Source organism: Pleurodeles waltl, chromosome 10 (assembly GCF_031143425.1).
Source record: "Pleurodeles waltl isolate 20211129_DDA chromosome 10, aPleWal1.hap1.20221129, whole genome shotgun sequence".
In the NCBI taxonomy this organism is placed as follows: Eukaryota; Metazoa; Chordata; class Amphibia; order Caudata; family Salamandridae; genus Pleurodeles; species Pleurodeles waltl.
The window spans coordinates 180,313,526-180,332,411 of NC_090449.1; the positions used below are offsets into that span (position 1 = coordinate 180,313,526).

At 41.3% G+C, this 18,886-nt stretch overlaps 1 protein-coding gene across 4 annotated transcripts in view; it reads right to left on the reverse strand.

Annotated features, from left to right (window-relative positions):
- RSPH10B (radial spoke head 10 homolog B) overlaps positions 1-18,886 on the reverse strand; it is a 232,302-nt gene that overhangs the window by 47,928 nt on the left and 165,488 nt on the right. For all 4 annotated transcript variants that reach the window (XM_069210152.1, XM_069210149.1, XM_069210150.1 and 1 more), the window contains exon 18: positions 14,306-14,450. In XM_069210152.1, the coding sequence (XP_069066253.1) occupies positions 14,306-14,450 (145 nt within the window). The remainder of the gene's footprint in view (positions 1-14,305; positions 14,451-18,886) is intronic.

Consider the following 18,886-nt stretch of genomic DNA (forward strand, 5'->3'; position numbering starts at 1 on the left):
TATTCATAAACTATGCTAAAGTGTACCTCTCAGTGCTGAGAGAAAGATGTCTCTATTAATGCACTGCCTTGGTACTGAACAGCAGGAAATATTTGAGAACCTACCTGAGTTATCAGATAACGATGCAGCTGGACTTAATGAATAAGAAATATGCATTAAAAACTTGATTTGCATTATTTACCCAAGGTAAGCACAAAACTCGAATGGTACCAGTTTTGGAAAAGAATACAGCGACAAGGAGAATCAGTAGAGCAGTACATAACTTCTTTACGAGGTTTACCTGCTACTTGTGCATTTGGAAGTTCAGATGAAGAACGTTTAAGGGATCAATTCATGTTGGGATGTTCGTTAGAGAAAGCTAAAGAGAACACGTGGCAAAAAGACAATCCATCATTGGATGAAATTCTCACTATTGCGAAAACTTGTGAACATTCCAAGATCTGTGTTTTAAGGGGTCATAAAATAATAGCTGACAATTCTAGTATAAGTGAAAGTATTACAGTCAAAACAGTACAAAGTAATGATGTAAAATGTAGAAATTTGAAAGGATAATTCAAGATCAACTAAAGTTTTCCCAGGCAAGTGTTATAGGTGTGGTAATGTGGGACATATGGCTAATAATAAAGAGTGTCCAGGTGGGAAGATTAACTGCAAAAACTGTGGGAAGAAAGGTCACCTAGCAAGGTGTTGTAGAACAAAAATGAATACTAAGAAAGTGAGGGAAGTTGAAAGTGAAGATATATCTGATGACGTGAAGTTAGTGGGTGAAGTTGAAATTTTACAAACTAAAAGTGGATGCTTGAGTGGCCCCATGGAAACAATTTTGGTAAATGGTGAATCCGTTAGGATTCTTTTTGATTCTGGAGCAAAAATAACACTTGTTCCAAGACGTTTCTATGATCAAAGTTTGAAAGAAAAAGTCAAGTTGATGAAACCTGATATAAAACCTAAACGGTATGGTGGAGAACCAATCAAATTACTTGGGTACTTTTGGGGTACCATTGAGTTAAAAGGACGCATCATTCCAGGAAAGGTTTATGTGTCCATAAGAGGAGATTCTTTAATCAGTTGTTTCCATCAACGTGATCTATATGTCTATCTTGATCCAAATGAAGATCCACCAGTCATCCTGAGAGATATTATTAATGTTAATTCTTTGTCCGAGGTTGTGTGTAGGTGGATAAATAACTTCCCTGAGGTTTTCAGTACAGAAATAGGTTGCCTAAAGAATTATATGCATGAAATCAAACTAAAACCTAAAGTTGCTAAGTTGAGAACAGTTCCTTTAAGTGTGAAAGAACAAATGAGGGAAGAGATTGATAAATTAACCACAAATTGAATAATTCAAGAAATTGAAGCATCAGAATGGGTGGTGCCTGTAGTCATGGCAAAGAAGGTGTGGCTAATGAGGAAGCTAGATTATGTGTTGACTTCAGGGAACTGAACAAGTCAGTAATCGTGGACCATTAACCCCTTCCTAATATTAATGAGATGTTGTGCTCACTCAAAGGTGGAAAACACTTTTCTACCCTCGATTTATCATCAGCGTATCACCAGATAACACTACATCCTTCTTCTCAGGAACTCACCACGTTTGTTACTTCTTTTGGTACTTTCAAATTTTTTAGGATGCCATTTGGCCTGATATCAGCGGCATCTGTCTTTCAGAGAGCACTAGAAAAGATTTTGAGAGGAATAGAAGGAGTGAAAATTTATCAAGATGATATTCTAGTGTATGGGCCCATTTGAATGAACATGACGAGAAGCTGGAAAGGGTTCTGCACAAGTTAAAATCTTCTGGTATGACTTTAAAATACAAAAAATGAAAATTTGACATGCTGACTATTGAGTACCTAGAGCATGAAATCTCGGATAAGGGAATTCGGCCGAGGGCGGCTTTAGTTGATACCATTAATAACATGCCAGCTCCCAGAATAAAGAAGAGTTAGTGAAATTCTTGGGGATGGCAGAATTTTATAACAAATTTGTACCCAAATTTGCGGAGAGGACAGGGTGCATGAGAAAACTGTTGAGGAAGGGTAATGAATTCACTTGGTGTGATCAGTGCACTAGTGAATTACAAGACATTAAAAATAGCTTACAAAATGCATCCAATTTAGGAAGTTTTGATACAAAAGACGAGATAGTATTAATGACTGACGCAAGCTCTAAGGGTATTGGTGCTGTTCTGATGCAGAAATCAAAAGGGGTGAGTAGGACTATACTCTTTTTGCCAAGAAATTTGAAAGGGGCAGAATATAACTATTTTGTTGTGGAAAAAGAGGCACTAGGAGTTTATTGGGCAGTCAGGAAATTGAGAACATTTTTATGGGGGCGTAAATTTGAAGTTATAACTGATCACAAACCTTTAAAGGAAGTTTTCAAGAACAAAGGAATTGACTTGGTATCAGGATCCGGAAGTGGGTGGTAGCTCTACAGGATTTTGAGTACAATGTCTCATATATACCAGGTGTCTTGAAGGTACAAGCAGATTGTCTTTCTAGAATGTGTAAAGAACATAATTCCAGGGTAGAAGAACTTTTGTATGATGATGAAGAAGAGTATTTTGTGGGTGAAGATCTAGATCAAAATATAAAGGTATGTCTTATAACGGGGGCAGTGATTCAAGAATCAGAATGAAGGAAGAGTTGATGAAAGATGATGATTTACAGAGGGTAATAAACAAGATGAAAAATGGATGGGGTGCAAAAAGAAGCTGTGATGAAATGTTGTTACCTTTTTGGCAGGTAAAGGATGAATTGGCCGTTGTTGATGGAGTATTGGTGAGAAGTAGCAAGTTGATTCCACCTTGCAGTCTGAGGAAAAAATTAATAGAACATGCTCATTCTAGTCACATGGGCATTTCCAAAACTAAGGCGAGACTAAGGACTACATATTGGAGGCCCGCAATGGATATGCTGATAGAAAGGGATGTGAGGAATTGTCAAGCATGTGCCCAATCTGATAAAACCTTAAAGTGTAGAACTCAACCCATGGTGATAAGAGAGGAAGCTTCAGGAGCATGGGTGGACATAGCATTAGATATACTTGGACCGGTCAGATTGAAATCAGCTGATCGTTATGTCTTAGGGTGCATTGACATGTATTCTCGGTGGCCGGAGATCAAAGTAGTAAGTTCTATAGATTCTAGAGAGGTAATTTGCTTTCTTGAAGAGCTCTTTGGGAGGGAAGGATTTCCTGCTTCTATTCTCACTGATAATGGTGTCTAATTCACATCGGGATTAGTGGAATCCTTTTTGAAGGATAGGGCAATTAAACACAAAAAGGCAGCACTATATCACCCCGAATCTAATGGTGTAGTGGAACCGTTTATTAAGGTACTTAAAGAAAGTTTACAACTAGCTCAAGCACTAGATGTACAATGGGAAAATTACATTTAAAAAAAGGTACGAGAATATCGCTTGACACCACATTCTTCTACTGGAGTAACGACCTTTCAGTTATTTAGGGGTAGGTTACCTTGTAATGAAGTTGCACCTGGTTGGGTACAGGAAAAAAGGAAAACTATTGATCCTCTTATGGACGATGTAGAAGGTTGGAGGAGAAAGGAACATGATTAAAAAGGTCAAAAGGAAAGAACAGTATGATGTGCGCAAAGGTGTAAGAGAAACAATGATGAGAGTTGGTGATTGGGTAAAGATAACATTTCCAAGACTTGAGAAGAGGTCTTCCGAGTTTATGGGTCCTTTTAAAGTGATTAAGAAATTTAAAAATGCTATAAGGACAAATGATCACAGGATCTGGAATCTGAACAGGGTGGCGAAATGTCAGATTGGTGATCCGGTCACTTCACCTAATGGTGTACCGAACAGCGAGCATTGTGTTACTGCCTAGTTTCGGTGTAGGTGGTGATTTGTGCTCCAGACCGAAACGAGAAGTAAAGAAACCAACACGGTTACAAGACTACATATGAGTTTTGGAGTATAAAATTGGAGTTACATATTCATCTGATATGTTACATATCTTTTAGAGATTAGAGATATGAATTTAATTATTTTATATATGAAGATCTATTTGTAGTTCTTATGTTTAGAATGATAGTTTTACTGTTTGAGGTGGAAGGGAGGTGATGTGGTAACGTAAGTGCATTAAGTTACGATCACTGTATTATGCATTGCATTAAGTTACGAGCACTGTATAATGTGTCCATGGGAGCTCTGTAACTATGTCATGAGGCATTCTTGGAATGTAGAATGCATCATGACAGTACAAGGGAGGCTCCTTGTCAGTTGGCGAGAAACGCTGTTTCTGGCAGGATGGGGCTTCACTGATCCTATGACCTGAACCAATAAAGTACTCTTCTATCAACAAACAATAGCTTTCCTGTGTGAATACCTCAGCATTCTACATTTTGTTTACCACAAAGCACAAAATCCAGGATTTTTATCCTTGGAGTACGTTGGGTATTAGTGACTTCCACAAGTTAGTGTTGAGAAGCAACTGTTTTATGGAAAAGGTGCCTTTGTCTAATGGTCAACAACAGCTGACATTGAAATCCCGGAGGTAGCTATTTTGCTCTTTACACATTTATTGTTCAGTGATGAATGTGGCGAAGTCAGTAGTGAAAGTCGTTTGTGCTCAGAGAACATAATAGATAAGAATGAGGGTTTGGAGTTACACCTCTGGACTTCTTCCTTGCATCTACTTTCATTTGACTTTCTCAGTTTCCAAACAACTGGTGTTTGCGGGCAGGCCACTTTCAGTCTTATGTTTATTGCTCAGCCTATGACATTCTCTGCACTCAGCCAATTCCCCTACCTCATAGGGATGTGTGAAGAATGTTTATTTCTGTCCATCTATTATTGTTAACTCTGCCTCAGATATGAATATCAATGGGATTCTCCTTCTCTCTGACTTCCCTTGGGCTTGCCAGAATAAAATGACCTCTTCAAGTTTTGAGTGCAATAAAGAAATATTATCACAGAAACAGGTTCTTGTGCCAGTTGTGTTACTACTGGGGCATTCACAAGTAAAGTGTCTCCTTAGCTACAGCGTAAGAGTTTAGCCAACATCATAGAGAGCAGGGAGCTGAACAAGGGTAGATGGTTATTTGCTTGAACTCTGTAAGCTATTCCACCCTTGAAGCATTTTGACAGGGCAATTCACTTCTAAAGAAGTAGCTTCTCATTTAGACCTTCTAATTTTTCAAGAATATTGCCTTTATATATTCTAGATCACCCATTCGCAGCTCCTCTTTCCATTTCTAAGTTTAGTAGCTGTACAACTTCAGTGTCTATCTATTCTCAATTCTGTTTTAATTTTTGTTTTCTGAGAACCCACCCCATAAACTCACTAATCAATGCCAGGATTTTTAATGATGCTTCCTCATTCACCTCTCTTGCCAATGATGGTCAGAAATATTTCCTGATAGTCCACAGCATATTGATCTCCTTTACATTGTTACACAGGTTTGTCTCTTAGTGTATGGTCATTCTTTTAAAATGTCATGATCCTCAAGACCAGACATACGGTTGGCACATTCTGTTCCAACCTTATGTACTATTAGTGATTCAATCTGTTGCACTGGGACAGCCCGGTCCAGCATTTCTGTTTTTATCATATAACTTCATAACCACATTAGTTAGATTTCTATAATGTTTTGTTCTGCAGCATAGTGTCAACTTCTTAACAGATTACTTATTCTAACATGAATGCTAGCAGAGTTGATCCTTTTTTGGGCCAAAACCTTTTCCTGCTGTACAGTATTCCACACAACTATTCTTTTGTACGAAAACTATGCAGTGTTATGACTTCATTAATGGGTACCATCCAACAAAATCTAAACTCCAATGCATGCATTTATTAGAAATAGTGCGATCCTGGACAAAGAACTATGGCCCATATTTATACTTTTTTTCTGCCGCATTTGCATCATTTTTTGACGCAAAGCGGCACAAACTTACAAAATACAAGTACCGTATATATTTGAGTATAAGCCGACTCGAGTATAAGCCGAGACCCCTAATTTTACCCCAAAAAACTGGAAAAAGTTATTGACTCGAGTATAAGCCGAGGCTGGGAAATGCAGCAGCTCACAGTAAATTTCAAAAATAAAAATACAGGTAGATAACAATAAAATTGCTTTAATTGAGGCTCCTTACTTCTATCGCGTTTAAGCTGTACTGCGCCTGCGCGGTAGGACTTTCTTCATTCGCAGCCCATCCGGATGACGTGTCACGCTGGGAGCTGCATCTTCTGTGAATGGCGATCCCGGAAGCACCGAAGCCTCGGCCGCGCGCAAGTCCTCGGTAAGTTCTTTTTTTTTTTTTTGTTCACTGGAGTATAAGCCGAAGTGGATTTTTCAGCCCAAAAAGTGGGCTGAAAAATTCGGCTTATACTCAAGTATATACAGTATATTTTGTACGTTTGCGCTGCTTTTGCGTCAAAAAGTGACGCAAATGCGGCACACAAAAGTATAAATAGGGGCCTATATCTCCATGTATCCTGGTTTACTTACCTGCAGTCGTCAGTGACACTTTAATAACAAGTAATGCCTATCACTAGGTACAATATAAATAGGGCCACTGGAATTATGCGGTAGGGGAGGATCAAACTATGTGGCAGGGTTGACTAAATTATGCAGCAAAAAAGGCAAATTATGCAACATAATGAAGCTCATTTTTGGGTTGTAATGCTCCATTATTTTGTAATTTTTACAGATGGCAACACTGTTTAGGCAAATAGTTCACCGTATTAGTACCCGTTTAAAAGCCGACTATAGCAATAAACATTCGAAAGATGAACTGTCAAACTTTGTGAATGGCTTCCATTGTACAAGGACATGAGTCACCACGTTTTTAGTAAATGTTCATACCACTAACATAGAAAACATTTTGGGGCTTTAATCTGCAGAGTATGCAGCAGATGATGGGTTAAGTGGCAAATCGATAACTACGCAGAAAACGCCACAGCCGCAGAATCACATAATTTCAGTGACCCTGAATTTAAATCATCAAATATTTTAGACCTCATCCTAAAAATTTGTAAACAAAGACAGCATATTTGTACACTTATTTTTTATTTGGTGCAAATTACAAACTTTTTGGAATTTGATAAGAATCTCATATTTACGCAAAGAAAACGACCTACTGCATAGTAAGTAAGTTTATGTTTGATTAATTAAAATCACTACAAAGAATTAAAGTGACTAACTGTCATACAATATATTTAAAAAAGCTTAATGTAATTAGTTATTCCTAAAAAGCATTCTCTAATTTTCACACGTCTCCTTTAAATTTGTTACGAGAAAGTCCCCTAATTACATATAGTTTAATTGTGCATTTCCCTTGCTATATGAGACCCTTACTGACATCCAAACTAACTCAATACCTTAATGCACCGAGATTTATGGAACATGGCACAAAGTGAACGTTTGCGGACCAACAAATTTACACGACCTTCAAAGTGCTCACTATAAATAATTCTTAAAAGTATTCCCTTTTTACATATAAATATTCTTTTGGACCGTTCTGCGGTAATCTTCTAGGTACACAGGGCCAGATTACGACTTTGGCGGATGGGATACTCCACTACAAACGTGACGTATATCCCGTCCGCCGTAATACAAGTTCCATTACATCCTATGGAACTTTTAAAATGGCTGGCGGGATATACGTCACGTTCGTGACGGAGTAAACCATCCGCCAAAGGCATAATCAGTCCAATAGTGTTGAATTGCACATTTTCCTTATTAGTTAAGACCCTGCTGGCATCCATGATGGGACATGAGGCCGTTTGCCTACTTTAGGTCCTTTGTAAGGTAAGAAATCCAGAATACTACGAGTTAAATGGCACATTTCACTTATTAATTAAGACCCTAACTTACATCCATAATAGCACATAAATCGCCTCCTTACACATGATAAAAAGTTGCAACAACTATTATATAAGAAATTCAGAGTGCTCAATATCGATAATTCCTCAAAATAATCCCTTACTACGCATACATACTACGCATACAACTGTTTCATGTCAATTATTCAATAATACCCGTTGGTGCACAGGATTAAATTGCACATTTCTCTTAATTAGTGAAAGCCCCTCGATGGTGTCCTAAATGTACAATTCCCTCAGTAGTTAAAACAGACCCCGCTGGCATCCATGTATGCATGGGAGTCCCAAAAGCCTCATTTAAATTCATCAGTCCCCTATTTACATAGAGTTACATCCCACATTTCCCTTATTAAGGCCCTCACTTGCGACCACAATAAAAAGGGAGTACACAGGGTTTACATGCTTGATTGCCATGCGAATTCAGTGGTGATTACTGAAGACAAACAAATTCCCTCTGGTGCGTTTAACCTGGTCCACTTCTGTTAGAGAGGGAAATTACTATTAAATATCTATATTTAGGGGGTCATTACGAGTCTGACGGTCACTAGACTGCCAGACTCGTGGATGGCGGTCGGACCGCCACCAATGTGGCGGTCCGAGCGCCACATTACAACCCTGGTGGTTGGGCCAGGATTGGAGATATCAGCGGTCTAGAGATGGTGGCGGCGCACCTAATCCTTCATGGCAGCGCCGCCCTGGGGATTACGATCCCCCTCTCCGCCAGCAGCTTCATGGCAGTACCATCACCATGAAAAGGCTGTCGGAGAACATGTGCAGGGGGGCCTTGGGGGACCACCGCACTGCCCATGCACTTGGCATGAGCAGTGCAGGGGCCCCCCGGGCCAGCAGCATCGCAATGTTCACTGTCTGCTTTGCAGACAATTAATATTGCAAGGATGCTGGTGCAACCTGCTCGCTACAGCATTGCCGCCGGCTCGATTACGTGCCGGCGACAATGCTGTAGCCTGTTTCCCGCTAGGTCAGCAGGCAGAAACTCAGGTTTCCGCCCACTGACCTAGTGGGAAACTCTTAATGGGGCTGGCTTGGAGGTAGCCTGTGTGGCGGCAACCTCCCTGTCAGAAGTTCGGCAGACGGTAAAAACCATCCGTTAAACTTATGATGACCTCCTTAAAATGGTTTGTTATTCTTCTGCAACATCTTTCATACATTTCAAGAAATGCCCTTGGAGCTGGCATGATTCTGCTTTTAAACAAAGGAAGGCACCCCTACAGTATCTAATATTTCAAACACCGAGCATCGGATGTAGCCTGTGCATTGTTAGGAACTTAATTCTATCACAAATACATATTACATGTGTTGATGATTCGTCCGACTGGGGACGCAGTCTGCATTGTTTAGTGGTTTCTCCATTCCTCAGTCTGAATCAGTAACATCATCACAGGATCAGACCAAACCGCTATCTCATGAGGTTGTATTTAGACAAATTACAGTGGGGGAGACTCAATTTGTAAGGCAGGAAACCCATGGTGTATAGATCCACCGCCCAGCCACGGTGGGACTTGGTTTTTAAGCCCCTCAAATCGTGTTCAAATGACTAGGATTTTGTGTTCCTCATTAGCAATTCTGTTCTCGCTTTGCTAGAAAGGTTGCTTTGACAAGGTCTTCCGCCTGCAATAGATTCACGGAATTAGATTGAAAAGTCCCCCATGCCGAGTTTTGCTTCCAATTTTTCTTCCAGAGAAGTTGTATAAGTGTACTGGTGTTAGCTAATTGTAATTTTAAGCAGTATGATACCTATCGTACGCATAGCACCAGATCTAGTTTGGTCAGACTGAACTCCAGCCTGATTTGAACTCAGCTGGAACAGTCTGCCACAGCAAATAGGAGGCGCTAGCACATACATTGCTGACTGTCCAACCAGCTGAACAGTTGATCTTTGAACATGGATGCTATGTAAGAGATAGTAGGCATCACTTTACATCATCCAGACAATAATGTTCTGGTCTTTTCTCAAGCCAAGTTATTTTTGAAGCAACTCAATGTACACATCAGATGATTAAATCTTGTCTTCAGCGCAAATTCTTGTGTCCGATGCCACCCCTTTCATATAGATGTATCTAGATATTTGAAGCTTTTTTCTCTTTCTAAACCGGCTCCTTCAATGCGCCATGCAACCTGTTTAATCAATTTATTTTCGAAGATAATTATTTTTGTTTTACTTAAGTTAATAATGATAGCGTTTTCCATGCAATAGAAAACCAGGACATTAAGGGACAGATTTAATGGAAAATTATGGTGCAAGGCGCTGCGCCAAATATGGCAGCATTGTGCACCGTCATTTTCAAAACGCAGGGATGCGCCATATTTACTAGAATGCGCGCACTACTGTGTTGCCCCCTGAGCCGGCTCTAAATTTGCTGATGTGCGCCAGCGCAGCCACCCTTGCGCTGCAGTGCAAGGAAGGCTGCGTTGAGGGGGAGATTGTTTTTGTGCAGGAACGGACACCTTCCTCCACAAAAACAATCTTCAATGGCGATTTGCTCCTTCTATATGTGTTGCAAATTGCAGCACACAAAGAAAGAACAAAAAACGAGGAGAAATGAAAGCATTTCTCCTCATTGTACCACTCTAATGCCATCCCCGGGGGGCATTAGATTTTAGCACTGCCTTAGGTTTACAATAAGTCGTAAATCTGAGGCAGCGTCAAAATGCAATGGGTGTTGCTGTGGCACACCCACAGCAACACCCATTCCACGCCCCTTCCATGCAAAGTGCTGCATGTGAAGGGGCCGTATTTACAAAGTCGCGTTAAGCCGCAAAAAGTGGCTTAACACCACCTTGTAAATACAGCGCAGGTTATAGCGCCACCGGAGCATCACGAAAAGTGACTCTCCGGTGGCGCTAGGGGCTCTTAAATATGCCCCTAAGGGACCTCTGGAGGGGCTAAAATACAGACTTGTTTGTATTAATTTCATTAACAGCGGGGGATTCCTCATGCACTTAACTTTGCCCACAAATCTATTAAATCTGTCTAAAGCAGTAATGACTTAGGGCGTGCAGCTTCATCAGTAAGGAAAGGCAAGGTAAGTAGACTGTTCTCGATGATGCTATTTCTTTGGAAGCTGGATGAAAACCATGGGATCAGTCATTTTTCTGTAGCACAAGTTTCCAGCTACTCATTTAGAAGTCTGGCGTAGCACTTTCCTTTAACATCTAATAGCGCTATCACTCTGTAATTCAACAGCAAATTCCGACTTCCGTGGTTATGAATTGGGGCTAGAATAGACCCTCACCAGCTATCTGGGACCATAGTAGTGTTGAGGCAGTCTACAAAGCCTGTATGTAACGTCTGTGTCCATTGGGTGGAGTCAGATTTAAGGAATGCTGCAGGAAGGCCGTTAACGCCAGGGGCGCCAGTCGCTCTTAACTTACTTAAAGTCTTGCCCATCTTTATTTTATTTTTTAGCCAAGATGAAGCGTTGACGCGCTCATATCGATCCTGCTGACTTTTTGGGATATCGACTTGCAGTCGTCTGGCTAGCTGTGAGTATTCCATCGCCTTTTGAAAAGTAGCTATCACAGCCTCAGGTAGCAGAGCTCCTACTGTTGTGAGCTTGCGGTTTGATCTTTCTCAAAGGCTGTTGGTGTCTGTAAGCTCCCCAGACACATGGGGCTTCTGTCACTGTTCTTGCCCTCTCAATTTTTCCCAATATAGGTGCTGCTGCTGGAAGTACTTGTAGTACAGGAATGTATACATTCAGTCCACTGTGGAGATGTTACCAGTTGATTTATTTTTTGTTACTTTAGTTGAGCTTTTTAGGAGGCCCCAAAATGTCCTTGAATCTTTACATTTGAGGGCTGCATGAAGTTTGGTCCAGTTTATATCATCCTTCATTCTCTTAGCAACCTATATTTGCTTTCTAGGCACGCACCTCAAAACTTGAACTTTTTTGTTCAGCCATTTGGATGTTAGGCTTTTACTACTGTCTCTTCATACAGCTGTATTTAGCTCATTCCTGATTTTCCAGGCAGCCCGACCTCAAATAGATTGGGGTTCTGCTCTGTGAGCTCTCTCCATTTAGTTGCTTCCCTCCATTGTATGTTGTAGGATACTTTTCAGTTGTGACAGCCCTCAATTAGGTTGCTATTTCTCTTATAATCCGGGCCCATCTTTCTTTTGCTTGCTCTATTCCTTTTTGCTTCTGGGGAACTACTTCCACTTCCAAGCAATGCAGTTAAGGGGCTCTGTGCCGGTTTGTTTGCCGGTCAGCTGGATTTTTTGCCATTGCTGTAGAGTGATGCTAATCTTGCATGATAAAGCTGCATGATCACTTGAGATTTTAGGTGTTATAAGGAAGCCATGAAAGTATTCCATGGAAATCCTTACATAGTACAACGTGGCTAATTTAAAAGGGGAGATAAAGGTGAAGGTCAGAGGTATCTCTTTTGGACCTAACATTAAGACATCACAGCCCCACTGCCTTCAATATATTTGCTAAATTTTTACCAAAGGCCTCTTTTTACTGTGGTTGTGGTATCAACTGCATAGTTTTCCATGAGCACTCAAATGACCAAGTTATTAAACCTGTGTAATTAAAATGAGGTGCACAATTTTACCATGACAATATTATGTGTGTAATTGTAATAAGGTACACAATTTTACCATGACAATATAATTTTGCCTGTGTTGGAACCCCTTCCACTGCTCCCTCATTCAGATGTGATACTGTTCTTCACAGTGCGGCCCCAGAGGCACACTTAGTGGCATATTTATACTTTTTGGTGCAAAACTGCACTAACGCAGTTCGGCACCAAAACGTTTAGCACCGACTTTCACTATTCCTGAGCACCAGCCGGGTGGCACATTTATGGAATGACGCAAGCCAGTCAAAGGGTGGGCTAGTGTAAAAAAAAGAAATGGCGTTAGCCGGGTGGGGCTGGCAGTATGGGAGAAGGGGGTTTTGCACCAAAAAATTACATTAGGCTGGTTAGAGTAAAAAAAGATGGCTTTAACCTGCCTAGTGTCATTTTTTGGTGCAAAACCATCCATACCACATGACTCCTGTCTTAGAAAAAACAGGAGTCATGCCCACCACGCCAATGGCAGCACAGGGGACTAGTGTCGCCTGGGCATGGCCATTGTACCCTGTGATTTGCAGGGGGCCCCAAGTTGCCCCTCCAATGGCACTTTAATAATAAAATTAATTACTTACCTATACTTACCCTACTTACCTGGGATGAGGTCCCCCATCCTCCTGTGTCCCTCTGGTGTGGGTGGGGGTGTCTCTGGGGCTTGAAGAGGGCACCTGTGGACCCTTTCCATGGTGTTTAACCATGGAAATGGGTCCACAGGTCCCTTAACGCCTGGTCTGACCCAGGTGTTAAATAATGTTGCAAAGTAAGCTTTGCACCATTATTTAGCCCCTCCTCTCACACGTGCGTCTTAGCACAAGGGGGATAAATATGAGGCTATGGGATTAGCACCATTTATTAGATGGGAACGCCTACCTTGCATGTCATTGACGCAAGGTAGGTTCATGCATCTGAAAAATGGTGCGAACTCTTTTGATGTTTTACTGGTCTAATGTCAAAATATAAATATGGAGTTAGTTTTGCGCTGAATTTGCGTAAACAAAATGATGCAAATTCAGCACAAATTGGGTATAAATATGCCCCTTAGTCATTACTGTGAAAGCAGTAGATTTGTGCACACTTCTACATCAGAAAACTGCTTGCATTCACATTGTTAGGCAAATACCCACAGAATTATAAGTTTGAGAGTGGTCTCAATTTCTAGAGATCTTCTTTCTAGACAATTTCTAGATCCGTCTAGGAATGCCCAAACACTCCCACTAAACCTGAATTCACCATAGTGACAATGTTTTCATACTGGCATAATTTCCATACAACAAATCCCATGTGCCAGGGAAAATGGCTATGATTAATGAACCTATGAATCTCTAAAGAAAATGAACCCACACAAATGTTTTGTGCCTATAAGTTGAACTTTGGTGCACAAAAGTTAAGAATTGGGCCCTTACGTTTTACATTCACACCAATATGCCATGGTCTTTGTTTGGAGGAGCTGGCTTCAAAGAGGCTTCAAAGGGGTCACTCAGCAGTCCTGCTCGCTTCTATTTCTATGCTTGTTCAACAATTCTGGCCTATGGTGTGTTAGTTCTGGTCACAAATGTTGGAAGTTGGATCTGAATCCCGACTTATAAACAACTGGAGCAGATATCCTGTGCCAGCACATACGTCACTAAACCAGATTGCGATGAACTGTGTAATTACTGACATAGTTTTTAAACTTGGGGGGAGTGGTGAAATGTTATCTAGGTCACTGGCTTATACTGAGGTTGTTGACAAAACATTTTTACACCTGGACATTCTAAGCATTACCATACATGGGCACACAGGAATTTACTCTGTAAAAGAAAAAGCAATGGCAACTACATAAATTACTATTGATTTATGTCTTGATACTCACTAGAAACGTTCTGGAGTGGTGCAACAGACTTTCTTCGTGATTCTCCATGCTTTTCTCCAGGCGCAATAGACCTTCTCCGTCCCTCTGTTCCCTTCCCTGCTGGTTTGAGAAGTTTTTCATCTGGTGCACGCTCTTTGGATTTAGCCTTTCAGAAAAAAATGATATACATATTTGTGTATTACATCATACCCTTGCCTTGGAGACAGTAAGTGTCCACATGTTCATGTCACAATAAATGTCTTTTTTTTGCTTGAGCTGGAATTTTTTTTAATATTTTTATTTTAGAAGTGATCTGAAGTTAATCAAAATAAAGCTATTTATTATATATATATATAGTTCGGTGGAATTTTGTTGCACGTTGAATTTTCACTGCCAGAACCGCCACGACCTGTGAAGTGCCAAGTACCTACCACATTATTTGGTAACGTGACTTCAGGGAGGAGTGTGGATTACCAAATCATACCTCGAGGGAAACAGTGACTTCTGTGTTGTGGAGACGAAGGGTGGAAAAAACTGCTAATGGGAATTCAAACACTCGCAATGATAAAGGGAAAACTGTATGTAAAGAACAGAAAGCGTGCCAAGCGCTCACTGCGAGGGAATCTTTGGTTACAAGGGCCAGTGATGCAAAAAATAAATACTGATATGGGCGCGCTCTGAGGGAAAGAAAAGTTGGGGATAATTAAGACCGCTTTCCTTGTGAACTATTTTATCAATTAAGATGATTACTTTAAAATCTGGGGCGAGTGTTCAAATCATTGCCAGCGTTTGGGTAAGGCAGTAGCCGAAGTGTGTTTTATATATATATATATATATATATATATATATATATATATATATATATATATTGCCGCCGAGAAACTTAAGAAGCAATTAGCCTGTAAACGTGTCTACTTGGGCATTCTATGGAGGACACTGACAATTTAATCACTCTCAAAGGACACTGTAAAGTCAATGGATACTGTACATTTACGAAAGTGAATACTAGAAAAAAATTGGAGGGGATATGGGCAGAAAGAGGATCTTATACTTATTTGGTGGTTTTGCCCAGTCATAATAGGGCACTGGAAAAACGCTCTTGCAGCAATAAAAGAGATACAGGGCTACCATATACAAGACAACCCAAAAAAGTGTTAACTTTTTTGACCAGATGGATGGGATCAGCAGCAGCTGCTGCATAACCTAAGGGGAGGGGTGGGGCGGAGATGCTTATCTTGCCTCCGTCCCTGCCGCTTGACACGTTGCTCCTCTTGTGGTATCCCAGCATTCACTGCTGGGACACCAGCACAGGCTCCCCAGAAATCCTGGTGCTACTTTCACGCTAAACCTAGCATGAAAGCAGTGCCAGGATTGGTCTGAGTGGCTCAGATTGCCACTCAGACAAAGTCCTCGGGCCTGTGCAGTTTCTCCAGCCCGTCTGTTAAACACAGCTGTGCTGGAGAAACCTAAGTGTGCATGTGTGTTTGGTTGCCTCAGACATCCGGCCAAACAAACATGCGCACTTAGGTGCACTCTTCGCTCCTCCCACCTCCTGTGGCCTAGCCATGCCCCTCCCTGCACTGTGGTTGTGCCAGAAGCAGAAAAATAAAACAATAGTAAACTATTGTTTTATTTTCTGCCTCAGCCAGTTGTGCGATGCTCTTTCGCCATATCGAAGGAGCCGCCCCTGGATGGGATGAAGGAAGGACTAGAGACTAACATTTAAGAACAGCAAACATGAAACTACATACTGGAAACAGAAAACATCTCCTTCCCTACCATGTGGTTGGGGAAAATATGGGACACCAGGGCCATGAAAATAATACTGAGTCACCTACTAAAAGACAAAGAGGACTTCTTATCCAGTTGGCCATCAATGCTGGGATACATCGAAAAAGACAACAGGAAGCAAATATTGAGCCATCTGCTAAAAGACAAAGGTGTGATAAGCAAGTGTTGATTACAAAGTTTGGTCTGACCCCAGGCTACACTATTTGAAGTTCAAGAACTAAGAAGAAGTCCGATTAGGCATGTCTGGTTGAAAAACAACCTTTACGATATCTTAAAAAGATGGGTGAACACTTTTAAGGAGCTGTAAAATTTGTTACTTATAGAGTAGCTGTTGGCAGTCTGTCCATCAACTGTGCGTCAGTACCTTGCTAACATGGAGGGTCATCCTTTCATAAAATGGCAGTGAAGGCTGTCTGAAGGCTTTCAAACAGGACAAACAGAAGGGACCATCTGATGAAAAGTAACAAACGTTGGGCAAAATCGTCGGGTAGCTCAGGGACACAAGGTTGAGAAGAACTCACTGAGTACTGTCTCCAAACTTTGAACTAAAAATCACTCCGGCCAAGCCGAGCAAAGAAGCTTTACTTCTGATGTCAGTGATTTCTCTGTAGGAGTCTGCTCCTAAAGAAAGAATTGATTCTAAGGAGTGGCTAAGCAGAGTCAGTTAGAATACAGACATGGAAATAAAGTCTTATCTTCAGTTGGAGGATCTGGACCCCCACCTTTTTTTGTATTGAGGACTGTTAAGGGGCAGAGAGGATGGAATTTGGGGGTCAGCCAGTGGGAGAGTGGCATTGGTATAAGGAATTGATGGATTTTCTCTTTTTGGTCTAAATATAATTGTTTCATAGCTCTGGTTTCAGTTTTCCATGACAGAAATATTATTAATCTGTTGTTTGTCAATATTTATTTATTCTCTCTATTTGGCCACATCACAACACCTGAGCCTGCTACTTAATGATAAATGAGTTGTTACTGATGTTGGGATGCTGTAATGAAAATGTAGTAATTGGTTTTTCTGGGTATCATGATTTGTGAAAACACTATTGATGGGTAGGAATCATTGTGCTAAACATCTAAAATCAGATTTTTTTGTAACATATAGAACTCATTTTAGAGAATTTCTCTGATACGAAAAAGTGATCATTTTCAACAGTCCTTTTCAGCAGATTCCCCATTGGTAAAACACATGCTATGCTGAAAGGTCCTCGTTAATTAACTTTTCAATAGTTGACCTGTTTCTTTGGAACTATGAACACTAATTTAAAATTGTTGCTACTGTTAAAGATGACAATTCTTTTTTTTTTTTAAAGTAAAAAACGTTAGGCTCCCTCATAAGGAGCATTTTGTTTGAGTTAGAACCACTGCATCACATCATATATCCTTAGCATGGTCAGACAGTCGCAGACAGTTTATTCTCCCCTTTGTGCATGCAGATTCCTTACCTTTGAATTTCTCAGGCATCAGACTGGATCCGGAAATGTTTGCGTAAGCAGGACCCCTCTGCGCGCCTTTGGGTGGTTTCATTCTGTTCCCGTGCCTTGGTGCTTGAAGTGACATTGCGGTCACCCATATAGGCACCACCCAGGCATGCTTACGTCAGTTACTTTTCACAACTTGCCACGCCAGAAGCACAGTGCCATGTACTGAACTGACAGATGTGTGTCAAAACTAGGGCCATGAAAGGCGAGCAACCTTTGACCTAGAATCCTGTCTGCAGAGCGGTGAGGCATGGGTGAGTTTGTAAGGAACCTGCAGTTAGATATTGTCTCTACCATAAAAAGGGGCATATTTAAGAGCCACTAGTGCCACCGGAGCATTACTTTTCGTGACTCTCCGGTGGCAAAGTGCCCTGTGCCGTATTTACAAGGTGGCGTTAAGCCACTTTCTGTGGCTTAACGCCACCTTGTAAATACGGCCACTTCACACGCAGCCCTTTGTGTGAAAAGGGTGTGCAATGGGTGTTGCTGTGGGCGTGCCACAGCAAAACTCATTGCACTTTGATGCTGCCTAAGATTTACGAGTTTTCAAAAACCTGAGGCAGCGCCAAAATCTAACGCCACCCTAGGGGTAGCATTAGCAAGCCGCAACAAAGAGGAATACTTTTATTCCTCCTCGTTTTTTGCTTTATCTATGTGTGCTGCATTGTGCAGCACACATAGAAAGAGCAAAATGCCAGAATTTATTGTCTATGTGTGGGAAGGTGTCGCTTCTTGCACATAAATAATCATTTCAAAATGATGCTTTGGCACTTCTGTGTGTACTACATTCTGCAGCACACACAGAAGTTCCAAATCGCCATTAGTGATTGTTTAGGAACACCATTCTGCACATAAACAACCAAATCCTTCAATGCAGACATCCTTGCACGATTGTGCAAGGATGCCTGTGTTGGCGCTAGGCAGCTCAGTTTAGCACCAGTGCAGGAGGAAACGCAAGGGTGTGCCGTATTCTAGTAATATGGCGATCCCTGCATTTCTAAAGTGACACAGTGTGGCACTGCCAGTTTTGGCGCGGCACCGCTCTGTGACACTTTTTAGTAAATCTGGCCCAATGTCTCACCGAAGGTAAGTAACTTGTTCACCTGATAGAGACTTCTAGCTGCAGATTCCTTACCTTTGAATAGATACCCAAGCCATATCCTCCTAGCAGTCAGATGCGGACAAAGGTCCTGCAGCACTGAATGGGCGAAATGCCTGTCCCTCAGGACCCGACTTTCCAGGCAGTAGTGTTTGGCAAACGTGTGCAATGACGCCCACGTTGCTACCTGGCAGATGTCCAGAACTGGGACTCCACCAGCTAACGTTGTGG